This window comes from Balaenoptera physalus (genome assembly GCF_965194825.1).
Source record: "Balaenoptera physalus genome assembly, chromosome: 10".
NCBI classification, from domain to species: Eukaryota; Metazoa; Chordata; class Mammalia; order Artiodactyla; family Balaenopteridae; genus Balaenoptera; species Balaenoptera physalus.
The window spans coordinates 14,947,286-14,974,356 of NC_138889.1; the positions used below are offsets into that span (position 1 = coordinate 14,947,286).

The 27,071-nt window shown below is 58.1% G+C and overlaps 1 protein-coding gene across 27 annotated transcripts in view; it reads right to left on the minus strand.

Moving 5' to 3' along the window:
- PHLDB1 (pleckstrin homology like domain family B member 1) overlaps positions 1-22,901 on the minus strand; it is a 45,547-nt gene extending 22,646 nt beyond the window's left edge. For 4 of the 27 annotated variants that reach the window (XM_082411009.1, XM_082411013.1, XM_082411010.1 and 1 more), the window contains exons 1-9: positions 20,429-20,583; positions 17,250-17,330; positions 16,473-16,596; positions 15,364-15,534; positions 7,955-8,080; positions 4,894-6,242; positions 2,186-2,467; positions 1,508-1,648; positions 1,258-1,395 (exon numbers count right to left, since the gene is read on the minus strand). In XM_082411009.1, coding sequence (XP_082267135.1) covers positions 1,258-1,395; positions 1,508-1,648; positions 2,186-2,467; positions 4,894-6,242; positions 7,955-8,080; positions 15,364-15,534; positions 16,473-16,596; positions 17,250-17,330; positions 20,429-20,473 — 2,457 coding nt within the window. In that variant the 5' untranslated portion in view covers positions 20,474-20,583. Of the gene's footprint in view, positions 1-1,257; positions 1,396-1,507; positions 1,649-2,185; positions 2,468-4,893; positions 6,243-7,954; positions 8,081-8,181; positions 8,364-8,396; positions 8,559-10,821; positions 11,007-15,363; positions 15,535-16,472; positions 16,597-17,249; positions 17,331-20,428; positions 20,586-22,630 lie in introns of those variants that run through there. The other 23 variants (XM_082410990.1, XM_082411012.1, XM_082410997.1 and 20 more) reach the window with 15 other exon arrangements.
- Positions 22,902-27,071: the final 4,170 nt, after the last annotated feature.

Sequence of the window (27,071 nt, forward strand, 5' to 3'; positions counted from 1 at the left end):
CGGGCCATGCCACCACCACTGGACCTCCTCATCCCTCCGCTCAGGAGGGAAGACAGGTGATGGCTGGAGGACAGCCCCCCTCTCCTCTGTGCAGGAAACTGCCAACGGTCTGTGGAGGCCGCACCCTGGCTTTTCCAAATGAGAGGAGCTCTTTGGGCTGAGAGGCTCCTCAGCCAAGCATTTCCCCCAATTTTGTACCCCTCCTGCCAATGCCCCACTGAGTAAAGTTGAGCTGTGCCCCCTGCCCACTCCTTTCTGATCAAAACCCTGGGGTCCCACACCAAGAATGGAAGGAGGCAACATTAGAGGGGAGGGGTCAAGGGCACAGGGGTGCCCATGGAGTTAGTGCAAAAGCAGGCACGGCTCAGCCCTGCCTGGGTGGCACTGGCAGTTAGGGACATGCAGAGAGCCCAGGACAGTGATTAGAGGGGGCGTTAGTGCAGGCCTGGTTGGTAAGCGTGGAGTTAATTTGGCACAGAATTTGGGAGTGTGGTTTTGGGGGCCAGAGCCAAAGCTCCAAAACAAAAGGTGGGAGGGTCAAAGAATTTTTAAGAGCTTCAAAACTGAGGGACAGGAGGAAGACACTCTCAAAAAATCCAGAAGGAAAATTAATTCTTGGAAAAATACTGTCAAGTCCAGAAATAGGTGGCCCCTCTCCACTTCGGAGCTTTTGGCACGTTGTTGGACATCTTGGGCGTGGCTGACACGGCCCCTGTGGGATGGAGCGGCCCCAGCAGGCTGGCACGAAATCTGAAAGGGTCAGGGGCAGGAGCTGGGACCATCTGGGATGGGAGGCTGCAGATCCTGAAGGCTCAGGGGAAGCAGAGACCTGAGGGCCATCTCCCAAAGACCACATCCTGAGCACCGGAGCCATGCTTGGCGGGGGATGTCCTCCAGATGCAGACACCCAGACCTGAATCACTCCCCAGCACCAGTGCCTTGGGCTGTGCTCACCGCCCAAGAAGGGGCTTCGGCACTTCCTAGAAGGGGCACGAAGGGCCCAGAATGGCAGGCACCCAGATGTAGAACAGAGACCCAGGCAGAGGAGACCCCAGACACCAGCCCAGACCCTGGCAGCGCCCTCCAAGCTGGTACTTTCCACGGAGAATAAGGCCCCCTGCCCCTGGAGGGGCCCAGAGACCAGCCGGTCTGCAGGATGAACGATGAGGTAAGAGGTTAGGGGCCCCAGAGAAGGCATCTCTCCTCTTCTCCCAGGCCACAGGCGCCCAGCACTGAGCCAGGCCTGGTGTGGGTTACCTTGTCCCTCTCCTTTTGGATGCCCGTCTCCAAGGTCAGCAGCTTCTCCTGCAGCTGGTCCAGCGCGTTCTGCTCCTTCTGCAGCAGCGCGCGCTCTGCTTCCCTCTCCCCCTGCAGCAGTGCCCGCTCCATCTCAGCCTGGAGGCAACAGCAGGGTCCATGTCAAGGCCACTCAAGGCAGCTGGGCTCAGGCCGCTCCGGGGCCGTCACCGTGCCTGGGGAGGAGCCCAGCCAGGGCCCTCGCTCTCACCTCCCGCGCCGACTCCTGCAGCTGCTGCTCCAGCTCCTTCACCCGCACTTTGAGCTGCTCCACTCGCCCCAGCACCTGAGCCCGCTCCTCTTCCAGGGCCAGCACCTCTCCCTGGAGCTTGGCGCTAGGTGCATCTTCGTGCTGGAGGGGAGGGGAGCCATCAACTAGGGAAGCCTAGAGCCTTCCAGGATGAGACTAAGAAAATGGATCCCCATTCCTCAGGGGGGTGCTTGGAGCAGCTGGACTGAGATAGGAGGAAGTTCCCCTCCCTGCAAGGGGAGCGGTACAGCTTGGCTAAAAGTAACAGACTCACCGCTGAGTGCCAGGCCTGGGTGGGGCTCCCAGGAAAGCCAGGTCATAAAGCGTTATTTATAGCTTGGGAAACTCATCAACACCTCCCCCTCTTCCTTGCCTCCTCTTTTTTTTTTTTTTGGCCCCGCTACTGGATATGGGGGGATCTTAGTTCCCGGAGCAGGGATCATCGAACAAACCCACACCCCCTGCACGGAGTCTTAACCAGTGGACTGCCAGGGGAGTCCCACCTACTCATTTCTACACCCTGATGTCGTCCCAAACTTCATATACTTCCCCCTCACTGGGCCTTGGCATCCACCACACACGCGTGCCTCCTCGGCCTCCAGCAGGCCACCCCTCGTCCCACCTCCTGCTGGGTCCCACCTCCTGCTGGGTGCTCTCAGTGCTACTGCACTCCTCCTTGAGATTCTCCTCGTCCGAGCGCTCCACAGTCTCCCACAGGCGTTGGGTGGCACCTCCAGGCTCCTCGTTGCTCCGCCCAAAGGCCCCAGTGCCCCCCGCAAGGCCTCGTGAGGGCCTCCGGCCGGCCAGAGCCAAGACTGCGGCAGCCTCCCCGATGCTGGGCAGCTCCCCGGCCTCAGGTCCCCCGTCGGCCCGGCTGTACTCGGCACATAAGTTCAGGATGGTCTCCAGGCGCTGGCGTTCCTGGGGAGGGTGGACAGAGCAGGGCGTAAGGGGAGGAGGCTGGGTCCCAGGAGGGCTAGAGCCAGGCACGGTGTCCCGTCAGGAGAGAGGACTAGGACTCTAGGGGCTCGGGGTCAGAATCAAGTCAGGAGAGCCCAGAGCTCAAGGTCTGGGGAGGCAGAGGGAAGGAGGGTGCGTGCCCCAGCGGCGGGCAGGAGGAACCAGGCTGTCGTGCCACCTGCCCACGTGGCCAGCCCCTCCCGTCTTCCTGTTTCCTCTCCCTTCTCATTCTGTACCAGGGTGGGCTTCCTCGTGAACACACAGGGAAACACACGCTGGTAAGCAGAGTAAAGAACACAATGAGACACAGATAAACACGCAGGTGTTCATGCTGACACGGATACACGTAGACCCAAAGACACCGGGGCCCACAGAGACGCCGCCACATATCAGTACTGACACATGAGGACACAACATGTACCCCGGGCCTGCATTAACAGGCAGCTACACACAAACACACCAGTCCTGACATGCACAAACGCACACTGGCACACACACGGATAAACACAGTCTAGCACACAGACAGGTGGGCACCGACACGGGTAGGGCCGGAACACAGACCCAGGGGCCCACAGGGACCTGACACAGGTTCACACAAAGATGTGCTTAGCGTGTATACACCCTGCCCGAGAGGCCTGGGCCACAGCCCTCCTCATCCCCCTCTCAGCTCCACTCACCCTCTGGCAGCCCTCGGCTCCTTCCCAGCAGGGCGGGCTGCTGCCAGCACTTGAATGCCTGGGCCCAGGTGTCAGTGCTCCGTGGCCCGGCTGTTGCATCCGCCCCCTCCCCACACAGCCCACCCAGATACCTCCCAGGGGCCTAAGAAGGTGAAGGAGGGATAGTAGAGGCGTGCTCCGGGTCTGTGCCCCCTCTCCCACTCACAGCACTCCAGACTTGGAGCTTCCCCCAGTCTCTCTCTGGGGTCCCTCAACCTCTGGTGTCTCTCACCAGTTTGGCCAGGACCCCCCAGACACTTACCCAGCTTCCCTCCTGCTGCTTACCCAGTTCCATAGCGAGAAAACCAGGAACAGAGTCTCAGCACCCAGGAGGCTGGGCCAGTGCACCCGCCCCTGCCCCAGGACCCAGATAAGCAGCCCGGTGGAGGTGGGAGGGGCAGGGCAGGCAGCCTCCAAGATTTAAAGTGGCAGGTGGGGCAGGTAAGGGCCGGGGAGGCACGTGGGGCAGGGCGGGGGAGGGGTCAGGAAGGCTGAATGGAGTTGAGGGAGGCTGGCCCCACCACTCTGCCCGTGCCAGGTTCACTGCCCCCTCTCCAGGATGGGACCCCGGCGGGGGGCAAGCACTCTTGTCTAGGCCAGGCAAAAACAGAAGATATAGTAACTTAGAAGACTGGGGGTCCTGCCTCATCCCTCCCGGACCCAACACAGACACGCGGTCCCACACCCTCACCTCACCCAAAGCTGTCCCAACCGCTTTTGAAAGGGCTCCAGGCAAACCTCCTCAGTTCTGATTCTCCTCCTCAAACCAATCCCAGTGTCCCTGGGCCCCCAGGAACCCCGTTCTTCTGCTCGCAAGGGAGAGAGGGCAGAATCTATTTTCCTGTGCATGTGCTCCAGCGTGGACACACCAGCCAGAGCCCCTCAAGCTCCCTGCTCTATCTGGGGAATCCCAGCCCCCACCCAGCTCAGATGCCATCTCCAGGACAGCTGCCCAGAACCACACCCAGCCCCCAAAGGCACCCACACGTGTGCACATGCACACACACACACCAGCACACATAATTACTATCACACAGACTGACCTGGATCAGCCAGGGGCCGCCCATCCTGTTCTCTTCTTCTCCCCTGCCACCCCCATTTCCAGACGATCCAGCATGGGCCAGGATGAGCAGCTCCCACCCATTTATAGAGGCCAAAGAGAAGCAAGAAAGAAGGACCAGAGGCTTTTCTAAAGAATAAGCCTTGGAAAGACAGGAGACGTGGGTTCCAATTCCAGCTCTGCCAGAACTTGCTGTGTGACCTTGCACAAACCCATTCCCCTCTCTGGGCTTCAGCCTTCTAATCATTAAGACCTGCTTCTCAAACTGAGACATACAAAGCTTCATCGTAAATGTGGTGAGTTTTCCTAGAGCTTCATTGTATTCAGATACATAATGTGAAACTTCTTTTATACATGAAAACAAACATTGTGTTATAGAATAAATGCAAAGTGAGCATGAATTTGAAATAAGGCCTTAGAGACTTCAAAGAAAGTTCTTGTTCAGGGCACCAGAGCCTTGAGATACTGGTCACTACGGTGTATCCCGGAAGTGGAGAAGCTTGGGAAGCCCAGGCCCTGTCCACGGGCCCCTCCCTCCCTGCCAGCTGGCCCGCCCACACCCTGGCAGAGCCCCTGTCATGATGCCAGCAGCCTCCCTGGCATCCGCTCACCAGCCTCTCCATCTCCTGCTCCCGAAGCCGCTCTTGGCGCTGCCGCCGGTGGTACTCCAGGAGGTCATCCTCATTGTCACTGATCTCTGTGATGCTATTTTTCCGCTCCCGAGTGACAGGCACTCGCAAGTCCCCGCTGGAGAGCTTCCTCTGGGCACGGGGGCTCTGGCGGGGTGAAGCCCCAGTCAAAGAGCCCAGACTATAAGCCGGGCTCAGCCTGCCACTGAAGCTGCCCTTGCGGGGTGCCAGGGACTCCCCGAGTGTGGGTGAGGGGCTCCGTGTCCTACGGCCCCGCGCCCCCAGCGTCACAGAGAAGTCCTCTGGTGAAGCCCCATGGGCTGCCCAGCGCCGGGGTCGGGGACTCTCTGCCACTTCCCTGGTTAGTTTGGGATCTGGGGTGGTCCGGGAGGGCATGGGGGAGAGGGCCCTTCGGGACAGAGATGGGCTCAAGGGAGGCAGTTCTCTCATACTGTCCAGGCCCCGCCGGCCTAGGCGGGGACTCTCGGGAGGCTGCAGGGTGCGGGTAGCAGACCCATCTGAAAATGTTCGGCCCACCAGCTGGCGCGAGGGGCTGGTTGTCAACACCCGCTCAGCGCCTGGCAGCTCCCGGAAAGGGCTGGGAGGGCGGTCCTGGAGCGTGCCAATCTTGCTTCGAGGAGCAGGGACCGGTGGCTGGAACTTGGGGCTGCCAGGAACGCTGGTGGGTTGGCCACGGGCACCGGAAGCTGGGTATTCACTCAGGCCAATCGCCACCAGGGGCAACTGCCCCGCCGGCCGGGGGCTCTCAGTGGCTCTGCAGGCCACTGCCAAGACAGTGGCTGCAGGGCTGTCTGTCCGCAGACCTCGGAGGCCGGGGCTGGGCGGCCTCTCGTGACCCCCCTTCCTGCCCAGCCGGGGGCTCTCAGAGGGGCGAGCACCACTGGGTCGGGACTGTGAGGGCTGCAGGGCCAAATGGTAGCTAGAGGACCGGGCAGGCACCAGGGGGGGCATGGAAGGTGCTGGCTCCTGCCCACTGGGGGAGTGGCTGGCACAGCTTCCACTGCTGGCTGGTGAGGAGAGCGGCGAGAAGGCTGGAGAGGTGTTCTCATAGCTGGAGCCCACGGACATGGCGCCGGGGCTGGTCGGGGGGGACAGCAGGTAGCGGCCACCATTGGCCATCGGTGACAGTGGGGAAGTGGCGGCAGGCTTCTTGCCAGCAGCTCCAGGCTCCTCGAGCACCAGTGAGTCCATGATCTCCTGCAGGTCCTTCTCAATAGAGCTCACCAGGGAACTGTGGCTGCCACAGGCTGAGGGTCCCTGGGTTGCGGGCTGCGGGGTGTGGTTCCCGTTCACCAAGCTTTCTGATTCTGCTGAAGGAAAACGCAAAGAGGCCTCAGGACCTGGTCTTCATCTCCTAGGCCCTAGGGAGCTGCATACGCACAAGAGCGAGCACTCGCCATGTCCTGCCAGCAGAATAGGGCTGGAAAGGCTCTGGAGAAGCAGCCAGGAGATCTGGGTCCCAGTGCCAGCTCCGCCACTAACCTGCTGTGCAACCGCCCCAAGTCACTTGCCCTTGGTTTTGCCTTCTGTAAAGGAGGAGGGCTCTCCTGGCTCTAACATTTTATGACTTAGGACAGAGTTGGCAACAGGGCCAGGCACTTCTAGGCCTCGTTGTTGCCTACTCACCCTAAGACTACGTTCCTCCCTGCCTTGGTTTCCTCAACCTCCTCAAGCTCTACTTCAGGAAGGGCAGGTGGACGTTCTGCAAAGGGCATGGAGGCATGCTGGGGAGCGGGCCAGAAGTTCCGGGTGGGGGGGATCCCAGTCTAATAGGACACAAGGGCCTCCCAACACAGCAGCCGAGACCCAGGAAAACACACACACAAAGCCTCCGGGGCTGGCCAAGGGGTGTGTGCAGCACCACTTTATCCAGTCAGAGGCAAGGGAGGGGCCTGGCCCTAAAGGCCAGTTCCTGGAAGCCAGGCTGGGCAGCAACTAGGTGCAGCTCAGTGCCTCCAATTAGCCCATTAAGCCATGCCAGCAAGAGCCTGCCTTTGCCCTGCCCCAGCCCTTGTCAACCAACCAGGAGTCTCTGAAACCACTGCCCCAAACAGCTGAGGGAGTGGCATAACAAGGCCAGGGTGGGAGCAGGGTAAAGCTACCCAGGGAGTGGACTGGGAGCCCAAGCTTCTGAGCCTCCAAGGGCCTAGAAAGGAGAAGAAGAAAAAGGCTTTGCAAGACTGAGTCTGGGTCCAAAATTATGGGGACGGTGTGGGACCAAAGGCAGAGGGGTTGCCGTGGATACTGGTGATCCCAGGGACCACCCATCTTTCCTCAGATCCCCAGATGATCCATTGAAGCCACTGATGCCACCCTGCTAGGTGTACCTGACACACATGTCCACCTGTCCCAGTAGCACATTGACACCTGTCATCCCACAGCCATCTGAATACCTGTGCAAAGTCTGGGGTGGCAGGCCTATAGGCAGCCTCCTGATCTGCACCCGGCCCCCTAGGCAGCTGGGCTGAGGGGGGCTGTGCTGGCTCCCTGGGACAATCACCAACTCTCCTCTGGAGATCAATAATTCACACACAAACTGCAGCTGCTCCACTGAGTCATCAGCTGGCATGGCATGGCTTGGGGGTGGGGCAGGGCCCAAAGACATGATCACAAGCAAGTGGGACCCCCCCTCCCCGCCCCAGAGCTTACAGCAGCTCAGTTGGATGCTTCCTTCTGCCCCCACAGGCCACCCTCAAGGGTGAGGCTCCCTGGTAGTGACATAAGAGGGTCAGGGTCCCAGACACCGAGGTGGCACCTTCCAGGGCAGTGGGACACAGGCCGGTAGAGCCCCCCATCCCTCAGGCACATGATTCCCCAATTCCAGCCAAGCAGCACTCCTTGGATCTCTTCCAGTGGCCAGACTGCCTGGCACTCTCCACCAGTGGCCCATGGCAGGTGGCAGCAAGCCCAGATCACGGGTATTGTCCTACCCTGACGCTACAAGTGCGGCTGGAGTGGGCAAGAAGGAGGACTGTCCACGGGGTGCCACCAAACTAGCCACGTGCCCCAAGTGGGTACCTACCCGGGCCAGGACTGTAGGGGGGTCCAGGGGCCCGGCCCCCTGCCGGAATCATGCTCTTCATCCACTTGGCTTCAGCCGGGTGGTTAAAGCGGAGGAAGGTGGACTGACCCAGGCACAACATGCAGCCTGCAGAGAAACCAAACGCTAGGAAGGGCAGGCAGAGCTGAGGCAGCCCTCACCCCGCAGCACCAGCAGGCACACCCCCGGCTCCAAAGAGTCTTCCCCACCTGCGCTCAACGGCGTCCACTTGGTCCACACCTGACTCCCCCCGTGCCGGAGGCCCCAGCCCAGCTCCACAGCACAGGGCCGAGGGCAAAGAGCTCTGGTTTGTAAGTCCTAGTCCTAAATTTTCTTCATACTACCTGTGAGATCTTCAGGTAGAGTCACTTCACCTCCTTGAGTCTAGTTCTCTCATCAGAAAAATGAGGACAAAACCACTGACCTTGCAGAGTTAGAAAGACAGTGTATGCCAGTGCTCTGTAAGTGGAGAAGGCTCTCCAGAGAACACAGACACCCATGTGCCTCCCATCATGATCCATCTATCTGCCACTTGGGTGGAAGGGTCAGTTTGAGAGGCAGCAACTTCCAGGATCACAAAAAAGCTCTGAGATAGGGGACAGGGAAACACCATGGATCAGTCAAGATGCCCCTGCGGGGACCAGAATTCGCTTCCTTAAGAGAGCTGCCTCCTTAAGAGAGCTGCCACCCTTTCTGACAGTCGGGAGCCACTGCTACCCTCTTTCTCTCTGTCAAAGCACTCTCTGGCCTGACATCATCCTGCTCCTTGGTCTCCCCTGGAATGCAGCCAAGCCTAGGCCAGTGGGCCCAGCCTCAACCAAGCACATTCCCAGGCAGTAGACACAAGCTCAGTCCTGCCCAGGAAGTGTGAGCGCATGGAGGGGGGAGGGCATGTGGGAGCCAGAAAATGTAGCCAGGGGCACCGGGAGTGTGCACGGCGACAGGTGTGCCCGCCGCGCCTAAGCCTGTCTGGCAGAACTCCTCCTCCCGGCCACACCAGGTGCTAGAGGGCTTCTGCACAAGATGCTCTGTTGGGAGAAGCCAGAGACCTGGTGGTCTCTACCACCCACTCTTCCAATTTGTCCATGCCCTTGGCCCCTGGCCCCAGGCTCCTCTCTACCCAATCTGGTGCCACTTGGCACCCCAAGCTTCATGCCAGTCTGAGCTAAGACTGGCAGGGAAGTCTACATTCCTGGACGCTGAGACAGTTCAGCTCAGGCAGGCCACAAGGGCATGGGGCATCCCAGGCCACGTGGGTACCTTGGCCGCCCACTGAGGAGCTCAGGAGCCTGTTGGGGGGCCCTGGGCATTGCCACGGATGGGGGGCTAGCAGGCTGAGAAGCCCATAGCAGACAACATAGTAGACAAAACCACCCGCTTCTTCGGCAAACCCACAGGCCCTCCGAGGCAGGCACCAACAATTCTAAAGGCTGATGGGTGGTTAGGAAAGGAGGGAGCCTTCCCTGCCAAGCCACCAATCAGAGGAGCTGATCACAGAGTAATCATAACCGGAATAAATAATAGCCAGCCACACTGTCCATCTAATTACAACCACAGCTGTTTCAGAAAGAACCCTGACATTCCCCTCCCCCTCCTCTCAGCCATTTAACAAGCTAATTAATGATGAGTTTGCAGGGTCTAGACAGACCCACTCAACCCTAGGTTGATGGGGGGCAGGCAGGGAGGGGGGGCGGGGCAGATCAGGAGCCTGACCACATAGTCCAGACTGGGAAGGAGGTGGGCAGTCTGGGTGGATTCCAGCCCATCAGTGCCAGGCCCACCCAAGGAGGCTGTGGGCACCTACGGACCCCCGGCCCTGGCCCCTATAGCTGTGAGTTCCCTGCCCCTTTCTCTGCCCCTCACCCTCCTCTATGCAAGGGGTGTGGCTATGCTGCCTCTGGGGCTATAAATAGGTGATGCCAGGCAGCAGAGCTGGAGCTGTATTAATAGAGCGGGCAGGAGGGCAGCGGGACCGATTGCAGCTCAGCTCCTGCTCAAATTAACTTTCTATTTGCACTCAGGGGCCCCAGGCATGGCCCCAGCTCTGGTCCCATGCCCCCAGACGCCTGGCAAGCCTCCTTCTGCGAAGAAACCTCCTCTCTGCCCACTCCTGCCCCACACCTCCAAAGGTCAGCCCACTCACGAAACCCAAGAACCCCTTCTCATCCAGGCAGAGCTGTGTTTGTGCCCCTCATCCCCAAAGGGGCTCAGGGCCCAGCTGTGTGCAGGTGGGTGGAGGAGCTGCACATCTGGAGGGAAAAAAACAAACGGGGCAAAGGAGAGCGTGGATCCTATCTCTGAGAGATGCGGGGGTGGGGGGAAACACCACACGCACACACACTCTCATCCCGGCTCACACACATTCACACTCAGAAACACACAGACACACAGATATAGGCACACAGCCTCACACCCAGAGCGACAGTCACTGCCCTGCTGGCCACACAAATAGAATGAACTGGCCAAAAGGAGGCTGGGGCGAAGGGAAGATGGGAGGAGGGGCCTTGGCTCCTTCCAGCCGAGACCCCTCTGAGCCGTAACACAGGCTCCACTCATCCTAACCAGGACCCCTCAACCCCGTCGAGAGGCAGGTCCCACGGAGGGGACCGCCTAGTGCTGGGGAAAATGAAGTCTGCCCCGCTGAGGAGTGGCCCCGAGCCCAGGCGCCCCACTTAGATATGTTCAGGGCTCACACACACGATCGAGCCTCACGGCCTCAAGCTCCCAAGCGGGGCCAGGGACCCGATCCCCCTCCTCGCACGCCTCCCCACCCCCTCCACGCCCCTCCCAGCCCGAGCTGCTCCGCGCCCGGCTGCCGGGGCTGCGGCCGCCGGGGGCTGAGGACTCACCACCGAATCCGGACCTCCGGACCGCTCGCCCCCCCTAGCTCGGGCCCTCCAGGTCCCCGGCCCGCCCCGGGCCTTTGAAGAGGCGGGCCGACCTCCTGCGCTGCCGGCTCCGGGCTCGGAGCAGCGAGCGGCGAGGCAGCGAGCAGCCACCAATGCCCGGGGAGGGGCGGGCCGGCCACTGGCGGCGGGGGAAGGGAGCCAGGGAGGGAGGGACAAAGGAGAGGAGGAGGGGAAGAGGAAGTGATGGAGGAGAGGAGCGGAGAGGAGAGGGGAGCGGGATGGAGAGGGCGGGGCGGGGAGCGGGGGATGCGGGGAGGGTGTACAGCTCAGAATTCCGGGGCCCAGGTCAGGAGTAGAAGTGGGGCAGGGAGGAAAGGTTCCAGGGAGATGACAGAGAGAAGGAAAGGTGAGAGGTAGATACAGAGACCAGAGAGTGAAGAGCCAGGAGGCAGAAGTGAGGAGAATTGGGGTCTCACTGAGACCCCTCTCTGGCGAGAAGTCACCAGAGGCCTAGGAGGGGCCCGGCCCAGCCCCTGACTGGCTGGTCACTTTGGGCCAGTCACACCCTCTGGCCTCGGGTTCCTTATCAACAGAGTCAGGAGGCTGGCTTGATGACAGCGGAGGTTAAGCTCTGACAGTCCATGGCTCCGTATATTAGAGAGAAGAGTGAAACTCCTGGGAATCCAGCTAAGTCACTGGGTCCAGCTCTGGCCCTCAGTCTGCCACCGTGACAAGTGCAGGCCAAGGCGGTGCTCTGTGCAATGTGAGCAGCACTGAGCCCAGCCCCTGTCTCCACCCTAAACACCTCCTCCTTTGCCCCCCTAACCCCCACCCTCCCAGCGGTTCACCTCGCCCCATGACCCACACTGGACCAAGGCACTGCCTCTTCCAAGCCAGCCCACTTCCCCGGGGCTCCAGAAGCCAACCCACCTCCTCCCAACCACAACCGTGCTAGCCCCATAAAGAGCTCTCCCACCCCAAGGAGGTACCCCTCCCATCTGGAAACACAGTGCCAGCCGCCTCTGGAGCCCCCAGGACCAGGCTGAGGTTCTGGGCCAGGCAAGTACCTACCACCCAGCCTGGGCCCCAGAAAGTTCCTCTCATTCCAGGGACTGGCCTCTGGACACCAGAACCTTAAGGGACACACTGTGTTCTCTCAGATGTCTTCTGTGTGCTCAGAGCTCACATAGCCCCACACACTCTCTCCCAGGTACACACCAACACCTGCTCGGTCACACAGACACCACTCGGCTGTGCATACTCTGAGTCACACAGACACCCCAGTTAAACACGTCCTGTCTCTCATACACATTTATTCTCAAACACACCACCCCTCAGGCACCAGCCCCTCTCTTGGTTATACCCTCACTCAGGCACAGATAGCCTTTCACTCAGTCCCCAGAGAGACTCTGAAATCAAAAGTTAACCTCCTTAGAGAAATAGTCAAACAATTTTTCCACCCTCACTGAACTCCTACCCACCCAGCCATACTACACACAGACGCACGCACGCGCACACGCGCTTACATACTCACATACAGCTTATTCCCCTTCTGAAGGAAAAAGGAAAACCATATAGGGTCAAATGCAAAATAGGGGGAGGGTTTTAAAAAAAAATCTCCTCAGGAAATGTGATTCATCGGTCTGGAAACTGTGACGGCCAGCTGGACAGACCCAGACGGACACAGAGGATACCGCCAGGGAGAAATGGGGCAGGAGGCAGGCACAAAGAAGTGGGGAGCTAGGAGCATTTGCTTTTTCTCTCCTTCCTTTGAGCTTTATTAGTCAAGATCTTTATCAGTCTTATAACAGAGGACAGTTGGAGGCGTCACTCCCATTTTACAGAAGGAATAACTGAGAGCTGGGTGGAAGAGGAAGAGGCTCAGTGTCCTGGATCCCAGAGGGAGGCAGCTGGATCACTCAGGAATCCTGGCTCGCCAGCCACATTCCGGGGAGCCTCTCCTGCTGGCCCTCACAGAAGCCCCTACCCACCAAGGGGGCGCCTGGGGAGTGAAGGAGACTCGGACGAAGGGCTGGCAGTGAATGCTGGGAGAGGATGAGGACCTTCTGTCTAGACAGCCTGGTCCCTGAGCCTCATGGCTTTCCGGGCCCTTCCCTACTTGGTCCCCTCCCAGATCTTTCATGTGGTCTGGCGATGTGGTCTCAGGGCGGGACAGCCTAGACACGGATTGAGATTCCTCCTCATTTCCTTGGTCCTCTTCCTAGCTCCACCTCTTGTTCTGTAGAGAGAGGGCAGCGTGGGATGTCCCAGGATACACGGGGATAGGACTGAAAGCAGGATCTTCGTGGCCCCCATGTCCATAGCTCTAGCTAAAGGTTGGCATCTATTTCCTGCCTGCTTCCCCCAACCCCTGGCCAGGCATATTCCTGCTGGAAGAGCCTGTCACTGCCACCCTGCTCGTGATGACGTGTGCCTCTCCAATTGCCTATGGCTGGGCCCAGTGCCCAGAATGATGCATCCAAGGCCCAGCCCAGCCAGAGAGGGCTCCTTGTTATTTCTAGGGTAGCCCTCTGTTTTTCAAAGAGGGGGGTCCCCCCTACAAGGCTGGATCGGGGAAACAAGACAGGGAAAATGATCCTCTTGTACATATGCCCACAGATAGGCACGTGGCCAGTGAGTTCTCATATCCTCACAGGCGCACACACGGACACTTCGTCACCATCAGTCCTGAGTTCACCCCTGCCACCAACTTGAACACTCTGATCCATAAACACAAGGAAAGACACAAACACAAAGATACACAAGCCCAGAGTCACAAACACATCCGGAGATACATAAACACACTCCAGTTACACAGACACACAGAGATAGCACATGCACCCCCGAGCCACCCAGTTTCCAGGGAAACGCACTCCCAAGAATGTCCGGAGTGGGGCCAGGCAGGGCTGGGCTTGGTGCCTTGCTCCAGAGATGAGACAAGGAAACCCTCAGCTCCTGGAGCCCAGGGGAGGGGTAGTGCTGGGGAGAAGAACACCCGTTCCTTTGTGCCTCTGCCTACCCCTCCCCAGGCTGCCAAGCTTCTGAGACAGGCGAGCCTAGACAAGGCAGCTATGGGGGTGGAAGGGAGTGAAAGGGAAGGGGGTTTAGGGTCAGGAGAGAGTGGGAGGGTACATAGTTGGCAGGGTGGGCTTCTGGCTGGGCAAGAGTTGGGGGTCACTTGGGCCACAGGAAATGCCTAAGAATTCCATCTTGGCCCAGGCTCTCCCTCTTCTCAGGGAGCTAAATGCTGCCCTGGGAAGACCGGGCAAGAGAGGCCTCCAGAGAATCGGTTCCTCCACCCTGCTCACACGCACAGGGGAAGAAAGTTCTTGCTCATGAACGTGAGGGATTTGGGGCTGGGCTCTTTCTCCAGCCTTCTTTGAACTCTGCCTCTGCCTCTCCTTGCTGTTCTACTGTCTCCCTTCCACGTACCCAAATCTTGGGGAAGATGCTCTCTTTGAGATGGAAGAGTACGGTCAGGAGCCAGATGGCATCACAGCCAAACCCTCAATTTATGGAGGTTCCTCCTCTTATCTGGAGTCAGAAAAGCCCTGGAGGAGATGAGGGCCTGCTTGCTGCTGCTCTTGGCAGACCTGTCTCCCTGGAGTCAGTTGTCCCCCCGACACTCCCAAAGGCAGGAAGGTTGGGTCTCCTGGGTCAGCCCTGAAGGGAGAGACCCCGAGAGGTGTGAAGAGAAGGAGAGAGGGAAACAGTGGAGTGAGTGGGATTTCCACTGCAAAGGAGCTTCCAGCCAGTAAGAGGTAAGAGTCCCAAGAAAACACTGCCAGGACATGGGTCCTCCTACTTGGAGCCAGGCTAAGTCCAAAGCTCCATCCTCTACCCCCCACCCAAATCCACTTTTGTCATCCCCCTAATATGGTGCTTCACTGTATACACTGACGTCCAGGGCAAACACACCTGGTTTATCAGAGTGCTACCTGGCCAACCCCTTACCTGCCTGGTCACCATAGTAACCGGAGGCCCAGTTTTTAGAGCTCCCTTACACAACGGAATGGCCTGTTGCTTTGGGAAACAGGGTGGTAACCATATTCATGACCCAAAAGCTACTGTCAACAGTGTTTTAACAGGAGTGAGCGTGTCCTCAGATTTTGCCATCAGATTTTGCCCTTGTCCCATCGCCATTGTCCTCAACAGCTCCCCAACTTCAACAGCTTTTCAGAACAACTCCCTCTTGGCATCAGGGAACCATGCCATTTTTCCCCTCGCTGCTGCTCCAACTGCTCTCCCCTAACAACCATGAGCGACCACTGCACCACTCCCCATGCCCTCTGAGAGCAGGAAGCAGGCCCTCTTCTTTCCCCACGGTGGCAGGGTGGGGGTGACCAGAGAAAAGCAGGTTGAAGACGAGTCTGGATGCTGGAGGGGTTTTGAAATGCACCTGATCCAGATGCACCTGAGCACCCCACCCCCAACTTGGCCACTCAGGCGGTTACCATGGCAACCACCACAGCAGGCTTCCCCTGCACCTGTCATGCACAAGCTTTTAAACAGCTCCCTAGGTTCGGGGCTGTCAGAACTTACCCTGAGTGAGTCGGGTGGGCTGCCGGACCAGGAGCCCATCAATAGTGCAGGCATTGCCGCAGGGGTAGAGGGTGAGGGTGCCCCGCAGGTTCTCGATGTAGCAGTGCTCTGGAGCCAGGCCTGGACCCTGCAGCGAGATGTCCCTGGCTGCAGAGCCAATCACTGTCCTCCCTGAAGACAGGAGGCAAACTGAGTCAGACGGGTAGTCCAGGCTGAGCTGGCAGAGATGGGGCAAGGAGGGCCACACTGGAAATCTACTGCCACCTCCTACTCCAGGGAGAATCATTGGCCACCCCTTTGGGGCCCCTGAGCCTGGTCGAGACAGTAAGGGGTAGAAGCTCTTCTCAGACCCAGAGATGAAGGCCCGAAGGGCACAGAGGATCCACAGATAGAGTAGGGAAGGGGACTTCTCTGCAGACCTTCCCTTTGTCCCCCCAGTGCTCCCTCCCTAAGACCTTTTTCTCCTTCGCCATTCTCCCCCATCTTTTCCTCAAACTCTCTCTGCCTCCTTCTTCTCTCCCTCCCTTCTGCCACCTGCAACCCTTGCCCTCCCTCACTCACCTCTCTTCAGTTCAACTCTCCCCGGGCTTCCTCAAGCACAGCCCCTCCCCCTGGCAGAGCCCCTGGGACCGGTATTTGGAGAATGTGGGGAATGTAGTATCACCCAGGCAACAAGTGCAACCTCGAGAGTAGAGAGGAAGGGCAGAAGCTGCAAGGTGGAAGGGGCTGTGCCAGGGCCTAACTAGGAGGTCTGCCCCCGCTGCCATCTCTCCATCTCCACCAGCACCTTCTCCCATGCCAGGCATTGCCCTGGAGGAGGCCCCCTTTCTTCTTGGCCACAGTGATTGCCAGGAGCCGTGTGCTCTCCTGTTTCAGTGCTCTCCTCCTGATTTCTAAACTGATCTTGAATCCCAGTCATGGAGCCAGATTAGTCTGGGCAAGCAGAGACAAGGGAAACAAACTGGTGGGGTAGGGTGGCACGGCCTCCCATCTGGGGGAGGTGAACACCGCCAGCAGGTATCAACAGGGCCCCAGCACATGCCAGGATCCCAGGGCAGGAACGTCTATGGGGATGGAGGGGTGGCAGGTTAGATGCCCCCCAGACTCACCTTCCTCCAGCGGCAGAAGAGTGATGGCCGTGCTGAGCCGCCCACTGCCCAGGCTCACCAGATGGGGTTTGTCCGTTTGCACTTTCAGCCCTTTGCCTGTTTCGATCAGGTCCAAGGGTCCTTTCTGCAGGTAGTGGAGGTGGGGTATGAGCATCATGAGACTCCTGGCCGGCACCTGACCACCCTAGTCCCCGTCGTCACACCAGCACTCTCTCCAGCACCTGCCCTCTCCAAAGGGCTCTGAGGGTGTAGTGCAAAATCTTGCACAGAGCAGTATTCCACTAAATTGTAATTAGATCTGAATCTAGGCCACTAACCCGTCCCACTGGATTTATCTCAAGTCTTGGTGTAACTGCCCATTTTGTCTGTTAGGACAGAAACAGGAGAAAGTAGGGGGAGTGGGGAGGTGCTTGGTAAGAGGAGGGGGTACTGGTAGAGGGGACCGATCAAGACTTGGCCCTGTAGACCTGTCTGCGGCAATCCACTTGGCCATTGCTTGCCCCTGTTAAACTAAATTACAAGAGAGGGCAGGGCCTGGATCGAGGAGAGAGATACAGCTCAGGGTCAATCCGCAAACCACTTCCTGACTTTCAAAGGCTATTTTCTGGGTGAGCCAATTAACCTAATTCAGCTAAAGACTTAGCTGTTAATAGGCTTGGGACCTGGGGAAGAGCAGAGGTAGCACCGCTGTCATCCTTGGGCTGGGACCACAGGTAGGTAGAGGAGTCGGCGCATCCTCACCAACAGCCCGCTTGCCCCGCCCCCAACCACACTCACCTGCACCATAGCTGGGGTCTTGCATCCAGGGCCCACTTGGTTCCTGTTGATAGTGTCCATTGTCCTGGGGCTCCAGAGCTCCTGCGGACACAGCAGAAAACAGGTGAGGTGAGAAGGCCAGGGCAGAGAAGGGCAAGGAGTAGGCTCTGTAGCAAGGTTCTCAGGGCAGGGGCAGGCCCGTGTCACCGTGGTTTCCAGCATGCTCCTGCTGAGGAAGAAGTCGAGGCAGCTCAGGAGCTTCGTGGGGGAAGGTGATGCCGCATTTTCAGCTGTGGCGTGGATGCCACACCGCACCGGTCCTGGCCCTTGCCACACACAGGAAGCCCAAAAAGTCCTATAGGGCCCAACCTGTACTGCTGTACTTTCTTGCCTCTGACACCCAGGACTCAGGCCTTGGCAGCTGAGGACCCTCACACAACTGGAGCCGTAAGCCGGGTGGGGGAAATCTACCTTAGTGGGAGAAGCAAGTCCAAGGAAGTCCCTCCAGGGACACTGGTAGACAGGGGGCCCCAGGTGGGTGGCAGGGCTGAGCAGGAGCTCCCTCCCACAGCCTTTCCCTCTCCTTCTTCTCCCTTTGTCTCTTTTCCCAGGGGTCTCAGAAGGATGTTTTCTTAAAGGAGACACACGGGAAAAACGCAACTATTCCTGCCATCTCTTTGTCTCGATTCTTGCACCCTCTCTTCCCCAGAAAGCAATCTTACCCCCAGACAGTCAGCAAAAAAATAAAAACCCTCCATGACGACTAACACTGGGAATATAGGACTCTGGGGATCTTCACCTGGTTTGGTGCTGTAGGAAGCTGAGGTCCTTAGAACCAGAGGTAAAATACTGATAGATTCCAGAGCCAGAACTTGAACTCTTCCTCACCCATCCCTTTCTCCCTGGCTCACAGTTTTGGCACCTGCAAACTCTGAGGAAGCACCTTTGTGTACTAATATGTGCCTACATGCCCATCCTTGGCCAACTTGCTAAGGTTCATCTGCTGCTGAACAATGTTTCTGGGGAAGTTGAAAAGAGTGTAACTGAAGGTAGGGAGGGAGATGTAGGAAGGCAGGGTGCCCCTCCACTTTCTCTTCCAGCCATCTTCCAAGGGACTTGGAGAAGAAGTGGGGGGAGGAGCCAGCATTCCAAGCAATGTCTGACCCTGGCAGTGGGGCCCAAAGGCCTTAGCCATAGAGTTACTAATTTTACCCTCCCAGCTTCCACCCTTCCGGTCCTGGACTGTATCGGCTCCGTCACCATTTCCACCCAAGCTGGCGGAAGAGAGGCCGGAACAGGGCCTGGGGCCCGCCCCAAGTCTGCCTGGGAAGAGGGAAGGCAAAGGCCATTAACCTACACCAAAGCTCAAGCTGGCCTGGCACCTCCCCAGGAGATCTGGCCAGGGGGAAGAATTTCCAGGGACGGAGACTGCTGTACTCAGGGAAATCCCTCAGCATTCTATGAGGGAGGAGAGGCAAGAGAGTGGGTTGGGGATGGAGAGTTTATATAAAAGAGGGGGTAAGAAAAACAAAGTGATAAATAATAGTGAAGGAAAGGCATCATCACTTAGTGGAAAGAGCTTTAGACTGGGGTACAAGAACCTTAAATTCTAATCCTGACTTTATTATTTATTAGCTGAGAGGTCTTGGACAAGTTACTTAACTTCTCTGAGTGTCAGATCATTCTCTATAAAACTGGAATAATGATTTAAAGAAAAAAGAAAGATTGTTTGGATTACTGCTTGCCTGGGGCTAGGTGTGGAATGGGGAGTGACTCTAAATGGGCAGATTTGGGGGAGGGGTGATAGAAATGTTCTAAAACTTATTTGTGATGATGGTTGCACAGATCTGTAAATATACTAAAAATCACTGAATGTACATTTAAATTAAGTGAATTTTATGGTATGAACATCATACCTCAATAAAACTATTAGGGTTTTTTTTTTTTTAAAGATGATTGTCTGGAGATTCAGGTATTATATGAAATGACACTCTGTGAAGTGCAAAGCACTATAAACATGCCAGTTATCAGTATGAGCTTCATGATCTTGAACAAGTCACTTCACCTATCTGGGCTTCAGTTTCTTCATCTGTCAAGTTGTCATTATCACTCTGTGAGGTAGCAGTGGGTGTGCTCATTTATTTACACCAAGGATTTCAAGTGCAGATAAAGATTGTAAAGGAATGAGGTTGATGGGGAACAAGAGTGATTGGAGGGGAGGAGAGAAGGGAATAAGGAGGTGAAAGAAGAAGGAGAGATAAGGAGAGAGGTGTAGGGAGAGACAGAGAAGATAAGAAAAGATGTAGATTGGGAGGCGCGGGGCTGTGGCCCCAGCTCCGAAACCTAATCCAGGTGAAGTGGAAAGGTACACCAGACCAGCGCGTCCCAGCACGCGGGCGGCGCTCTGACCCAGGGGCTGCGCAGAGGCCGGGAGAGCAGCCACGGTCGGGGTGGTGGGGGGGGCGTGGGGGACGGGTCTTGGGGGGGGCGGCGGGGGCGGGGGCGGGGGCGCCCTCTCCTCCCACCCCACCCCCGGCCGGGAGTGCCAAGCGCGCTGCTCCGGGGCGCCTCCCACCGGCCGACCTGCTCCCGTCCCACCGGGCTGCCCACTACCCGGGGCTGTAATTACCCACCCCGCTCGCCCAGCCCGGCCTCCGCGGCCGCTCTGGGAAACCCCGCCCCGCCCGCTGCCAAAAAAAGGCCCCTGCGGTGCGAGTCCAGCTCTCGGGGAGGAGGGACTGGGGGAAGCGCCGCGGTCAGCCTCGGCTCTCAGTAGCCCTCCTGCACCGCGAGCAGAGGTGCCCAAGCTCCTCCTCGGGCTCAGGGTGGCAGAGGCCTGGGTGTCTGGAGGGCCCCTTGTGGGGCGAGGCCGGGGCTCCGGCAGGTGACCCCGCTCCGGCCCCTCCGGCCTCTCGGCCCAGCGCGAACGCCCGGGCATCCAGGCCACGGGGGGTCAGCAGCCCTACCCGGTCCCCAGCTCTCTGCGCCTCGTGGGGCTCCCAGAGTCACCGCTTCGGGGGTCTCGGCACCTTAACCAGGGCGGTGGGGCCCCAGGGAGCGGCCGGAAAGGTCTGGAACCGACAGGCACTGGAGGAAGTCCAGACTCCAAATTAGGCCCCAGAAGAAAGGTCCGAGGCCGGCCCCGGAGCGAAAGCGGTCCCAGCGGAGCCCCCGCACGGGTGCTTCCGCTCCGGCCTCACCTGTGGCCCCGGCGGCCAGCCCAGGCCTCGCCCCGGGCGTCGCATGGCTGTGGCCCGAGGCCTCCGGGGCAGAGTTGGGATCCTCTCGACCCGCCGCCGCCGCCTTCGCCCGCCCGGCGCACATCCGCCCTCGAGGAAGGGCCGCCGGCGGAGGAAGGAGCCGGGAAGAGAAGGAAACTGAGGCTGGGAGCCCAGAGGGCGGGGCGCCGGAGGCGGGCGAGGGCCGGGGAGGGCGTGGGGGAAGCCAGGGACGGAGGCAACTTCGGGAGAAGGAAAACGAGGGGTCTGCGGAGGGACGGAGCGGGTGGGAAGACGAAGGGATTTGGAGGGAAATAAGAAAGAGGGAGACTGAGGGAGGAGGGAAAAGGAGGGCTGGGGAGGTAAGACTGAGGGCAGAGGATGGGGAGGAGGGGAAGAAGATGGGAAACCGGATAGAGTCCAGGGGACGCAGAGGTGGGGGGAGACAGAGACGGAAAGGTAGAGGGACTGGGGGACGAAGGAGATGGGGGAGACTGGGGACAGAGGAGTCCTCAAGGAAAGGGGGTGACGGACCGGGGGAGCAGTCGAAGGTACCCAGGGCCGTGGAGGGGGAGACCGGGGTGGGGGCGGGAGGCGGGGCCCTGGAGTAAAAGAGGGGGCCGGAGGGCAGGCCGGGGGACCCAGGAGTGGGGAGAGACCGTAGGCGGGCAGCCGAGGCTGGAGGAGGCGGCGGGACAAGGCGAGAGTGTAGTTCGGGGGTGTGATTTTACTCGTGTGCGGGGTGGAGGTGGGGTGCCGGAAAAGGGCAGCTCTCCGAGGCCGGGGAGGCCGGGGGACTGAGTTGGGTTTCCGCACGGAGGGCTCCCTGCTGCCCCTCGCCGCCCTCCCCAGGGCCGCCAGGTGGGACAAGGCCGCAGTGTTGGGCCGCCTGCCGGGCCGCCCCGCCCGCCGCTGACGCCGGACAAGCGGCCTTTCTTTGGCCGGGCGGGGAGAAGGGGCCGCTTGTTTGCCCGGCGGGGGAAAGGGGCGGCCCCCAGACACCGCCGGCTCCCCGCGGGCGGCGGCGGGAGGGGGGCCGCGTGTGTAGCATTTGTGTGTGTGTGTGTGGGGGGGTGCGTGTGTAACAGTCGGCCTGTGTGAGGACTGTGTGATGGGTGTGTGTGAACGGCGGGGTGCGTGGGCCCGGGGAAGGGCGTGAGCGCGAGGGGCCGCAGGTGTGAATGTGGGCTTCCTGGGAGGGCTGCGGGTGCTTGGCGTGTGTGTGGAGTCCTAGGTGTGCGCTGGGTCCCACGCGTGTCACGGCGGAGAGAGACGCAGCTGTCCGCTTGGCGTGTGTGGTGGGAAGGGTGCGTGGGTGATGCCGGGTGGGGCGCCGAGTGTGTCTGCGCGTGGGATGCCTGACGTGGTGGGGAGGTTGGCTTTGAGTGTGACCGGTTCGATGAGTCAGCCTCCGGGACGGCTGAGCTAACGGGTCCAGTATGCAGCCCCGCCCCGGCGCCCTGGGTCCCCCGTCGGGCCGCTCGGTCTCCCGGCCCAGGCTCCCCTCTTGCCCGCCTCGGCGGAAGCGTCCGCGGGCGCCTCGGCCACCCAGCTACCCCAGCCCCCCGCCGCCCCCGGGCGCCCGCGCTTCCCCATCCCGGAGGAGCCCGGAGGACCTGGCTCAGCCCCGGCACTAGGGAACTCCGCAAGGGATTCGAATCTGGACCGTGCGGGCGTGGCAAGAGCGCAGACTCATTGCCCCCAGCTTCCCCCCTCTGGCCTCCCGGACCCCTAAAGACGCGGGGCCTTGGAGAGGGCCGGGGAAGCCTCAGATGTGCCACCCATCTCCTGAACACACGCAAGAGTCCCTCCCGGATGCCACTGCCTCCAAGCCGGACTCCGCAGCCCTTTCCTGTCCGCCAAGGCGGCCCGGCCCGGGACTGGAGCTGAGATGCCCCGGGGGACACCCCCGCTCCTGGTGCAGGGCTCTCAGTCCTTCTGTCGGCGAGAGAGGGGAGGTGTGGGGAGCAGGCGGACGAGACCCCGCGAGTTTCGCCCAGCCGTCTGGGTGCCCGAAGGAGAGTCTTGGGACAAGGATCCGCGTTCCCCCCGGGGGGAGAGCGCAAGGGCCCCCTCTGGCGGCGGCGCGGGCGGCGGCTCGGGAGGGCAGGAGCAGGCAAGCAGCTCTCGGGAAAGCAGCGGAGCCCACTCCGCACAAAGCCTCTCGCGCCCCCACGCACTCACCTGTGGCCCCCCTCCTCCCCTACCGGTTTCTTCGGGGCTCTTCCAGCCCAGAGCTGATCTGAGGGCTCTCTCCAGGTCCCTGGGACTTCCTCTTATCCAGTCCCAGCCGCGCAGCGAGCAGGACCCTCAGGCGTAGTGGGGGAGAGCGTTCTTACCTCGGGGGGAGAGGGGGACACCGGCTCTTTCGCCTGGCTCGGCCGCCGCGGCCCCAGGCTCAGAAGGACACTCTTGCTTTTCCCTGGGAGCCCGCTGAGTAGGAGGAGAGCGAGCGGATCCCGCCTCCCTACCCCACCCCACCCCCCGCTAGTCCCCGCCCCCGTCCCCCGTCCCGTCCGCCTGGCCAGCCAGAGGAGACGCCCTTGTGGGACTGGAGCCCAAGATCCCCCCACCCACCCTTTCCCATAGCAGCACCTCCCCACCCCCCCCACCCCCCGCCTGCACAGCGCTCGCTTTGTTCATCTCTCTGCAGCTGGGCTCTCCACTACCACCACCACGTACACACCCCTATGCCCACTCACCCTCCCCTTCGGACTCTCCTAGACCACCCTCCACCCCTAGGCTTTAAGGCTCTTCAGAGAGGGTGTTTTTGACAGTTTTTCTCTAAACCCCACCACCACCACCTTTTTTTTTTCACTTTAGATGCCTGAATCCTCCATGAGCTCCCAATGAACTTCATGGTGGCAGCCCTACAACGTATTCTCATCACCTCCAAATATCTGCTGAGGGTATCCAGGTCTACTCTCTGTTGCCCCTTCTCCTCATCCTACTCCAAGCCCCTCCACCATGACGACCTGTAAATGGGGTGGATAACTAACTCTGCATATAGGGCGTCACAGATTTTTCTAAGGATACGTATAAGGAGGCATGCTAAAGTGCCATGCAAACTGTAAAGCACAGGAAAGCTGAATGGAATTATCGTCTTACCCCGTGTAGCTCCACCCCCACCACAACCTGCAGGATTACAGTTGGGAGACAAGCTGTAGGTTTACTGTTGAGCACACCATCCTACAGCAGTTTGGGTCTCTGTAGGAGCAAGGGGTTAATAAGGAAGAAGAGGGGGGCACCGAAAACCTAAGGGAAGCCTAGAAACTGAGCCGGGTTGAAAGTCATTCTCCCCACCCGAAATCCAAGCTGACAGCGGATCCTTACCTTGCAAAGCCAGCTCTCGCCCCAGGAGACTGACAGGGGAGGCCCTAGGGAGCTGAACGCAGCTAGACTGGACCTCTTTAACCAGCACTGGAGGGACCCCTGAGACTCTCCCTCCCTGAAGGAGAGGAAGCAGAAAGCGCTCAAGGCTGGCATAAATTCCAGTGAGGGAAGGATAGCAGAAAATAATTTGTCCTCTTTGGGATGGACAAATCTTGCTCTGATTCAGTGACTTTAGTGTGTACCCTCCCTGCCTAACCCAGGAACAGCAGAAGGCTGAACTGCAGGAATCTTTGGTCACTCATTGACAGGGCCAGCATTAGCAGGGGGACCCCCCACGGCTGGAGGCTGGAGCTGACCGGACTAGAAGCGGGAGGGGGTGGGACGCTCTCTGCAGCTACCTGCTATAGCTAACAGAGGTCAAACTATCAGGCTTCAGCATGTGCTGTGGGCACCAGGAAGCCCCAGGATTTGGCCAGGGGTGGAGGAGCGGTGTTGGGGGTGGAAGCCTCTTATTCTTTCCTTCTTCATACTGTTTGAGGCTCATAAAAGTATTTTAACTCTGACCACCTTTTTATGAGGCAGATCACAACAGTAATTTTTCAGGCTATTCTGTTTAAAAAAGAAAAGAAAGAAAAAGAAACAAACCCCATACTTGTTGTATCTTATGTGCCAAGACCCAGCGTTTGAGGGAAGAGGCTCGGACTGGGGTACCGCAAAGACTTTTCACATAACTCTGTTTCACAATTCCAGCTCTTCCTTACCGTCTTGGTCAGGAGGAATTTCAGGGAATAATCAAGGCTGCCACGGAGGCGGCTGATGCTGAGGCAGGGGGTTGAAACATCACCCAACTGCTCTCTGTCCTCCCAGCCCAGCGGTCAGCTGACCCCATGATAAAGGTTCTGTGCAATGTGTCCTCGCTCCTGCTGTGTCGGGGCCTTATGTTCCCACAGTTAGAGCACTCAGGGGACTTCAGACCTACCATCCCCACCCCGCTCCACATCTGGAGCCCATCAAAAAACTCAGTGCTCTCTCACAGTTACGCAAGAGGTTGAGCAGCTGGGAGCTCAGAAAGGGGGAGGAAGAGAGAAGAAAGCAGAAAACAGCTTTCCAAGCATGCTTCAGACTTTCCGAAGTGGAAGCAGGGGGAGAGGGCAAAGGCTGGGTGTGGAAGGAAGATTGGATTTTTTAAGGCCCTCTGCACTTGGCTATGAATGTCAGGAGTGGACTTCCACACCCAGCCTGCCTTTGCCACGGCACATTTCCCAGCTCTGTCCATCCTCTCAAACTGTACACCCTCCAGCCCCAGAAAGAGGTGATTATTGCTTATTACAGCAAGCAATCCCTGTAGATGCACACCCTATCCCAGGAAGCTAACCTTTCTGGCCTTTTCGGATCCTGAACTCAGGCATCATTAGTGTAGGTGTGGTGGCAGCAATGATGCCAAGTAACTCCTCACTGCATCCAACTTGGGGAAAAAGTTCAAACTTTTCTTCACTAGTTGCAAAAGAGCAGAAGCTCTCTTCTCAGCTTGTCTTAGAAATTGCACAATTCACACTTCCACCCACAGCTAAGATATGTCCAAGCTGAGTGGGAAATTTGGGTAGGACAGAAGACTGGTCTTATTTACCCTCCGTGGCTCAGGACCTTCCTATGAGCTGAGAAGAACAAGCATTCATTCGGGCAAAAGAATGGGAAAGAGACCTATTTCCATTTCTCATTGCTTTGAATTGGTAACACCTCTTTTTCAAAAAGCTCATTAACCTGATCACAGATTTACACCTATGGGAACTTCCCAGAATTGGACTAAGCCTTAAATAACCACATAACCCCTGCCTTATGAACAGCAAGGTAAAAAACTTTCCTTTTTGACCACTGAGGGTAGAGGTAGGGGAGTGGCCCAAGCTTCTGAAAACCGCCTGGTTGCTTGACTCTTGTGTTTGAGAGGGGGCAACAGCTCAGTTTGGAAAAGTAGTCTAAACTTCCTAAAGGCTTGCCTGCACATCAGTCACTAACTCCCCAGGGTGAGATGTGAAACTGACTCTTGTAGAGATGCTGTCTGCTCTTGGGTCAGGAGCAATACACAGCAACCAACCTACTTGTGGATCTTCTAGGAGTTTCAAAGAAGCTCTACAGCTGCAAATATATTTACCAAATGGGGCAAAAAGAGGGAATGAAGGGAGAGGATGGTTGCAATGAGAGATATGCATAGTACAGGGGAGTCAATTCTGAGTTTTTGCTTCCTTTTGAGCGATTCCTCTAAAACCTAACAGACCAAAGCTCTATTCCTCACCCTTATTGAGACCCATGTTGAGTATCACTAGTTGCAGTTGACGACGACCTACCTTAGCAAGAAAGCTTTGTAAGGAGGTACAGCCGTTGCTTCCAGTTCGACTTCAATCCTCCTGAGGATGGGGACTCCTCCTATTTTCCTCCTCTCCTCCTCCAATGAGCCCTGCAGATGTGAACTTTTTTTTTTTTTTGGCCCCGCCTCACAGCATGCAGGATCTTAGTTCCCCGACCAGGGATCAAACTCGCGCCCCCTGCAGTGGAAGCGCAGAGTCTTAACCACTGGACCACCAGGGAAGTCCCGTAAACTTTTAAGAAAAGCTATTCTCTATCAACCCTGGAAATCTCTGAGAGCCTACCCAGTGTGAACAACGTTAAATTAATTGGAGGGCAAAGTTTCCTGTAGAGATGCATGGGTTGATAGATTTGGGGTTTGATACTGTGAGTAGATGAATGACAGACCTTTTTTTTAAAAGGAACTCACCTACCTCCCTACCTCCTCTATGTGGAATTAATTAACCCAGAGCAGGAACCACAAACCTCCTACATTAAACAGAATGCTCAGTGAGATCTAATTATTCTGTTAGTTTCCCTCACAAGAGGCCAACAAAAACTCCCCTTGATGCTGTGGAGGGATCAGCTGCCAGTCAGAGGGTGTGGCGTGGTTTTGGTGTGCTTCATTTCACTGGATTAACGTTACAGCCTCAGAGATCCAAGCCACACTTCAGCAACATTAAAGATACTTGCAATTTCTCTTGCAATTTCTCAAAATCTTGGCTTTCACCATTAAAATAAAAACTTATTCATTCCAGAAACTTACTATTCATCAGCGATTTGCCTTCCAATTTGGTGACATTAAAAAGTTTTTCAAGTTAAATAAAAAGAAAGGAAGGAAGAAGCCTTTTCTGAGGGAATTATCAACTTCCAAGGAAGGCCTTCATCACTCATGCCTGCATCACTTACTTACCACTGTTTGTCTAATGGGGAAGAGAATGCTCCAACTATG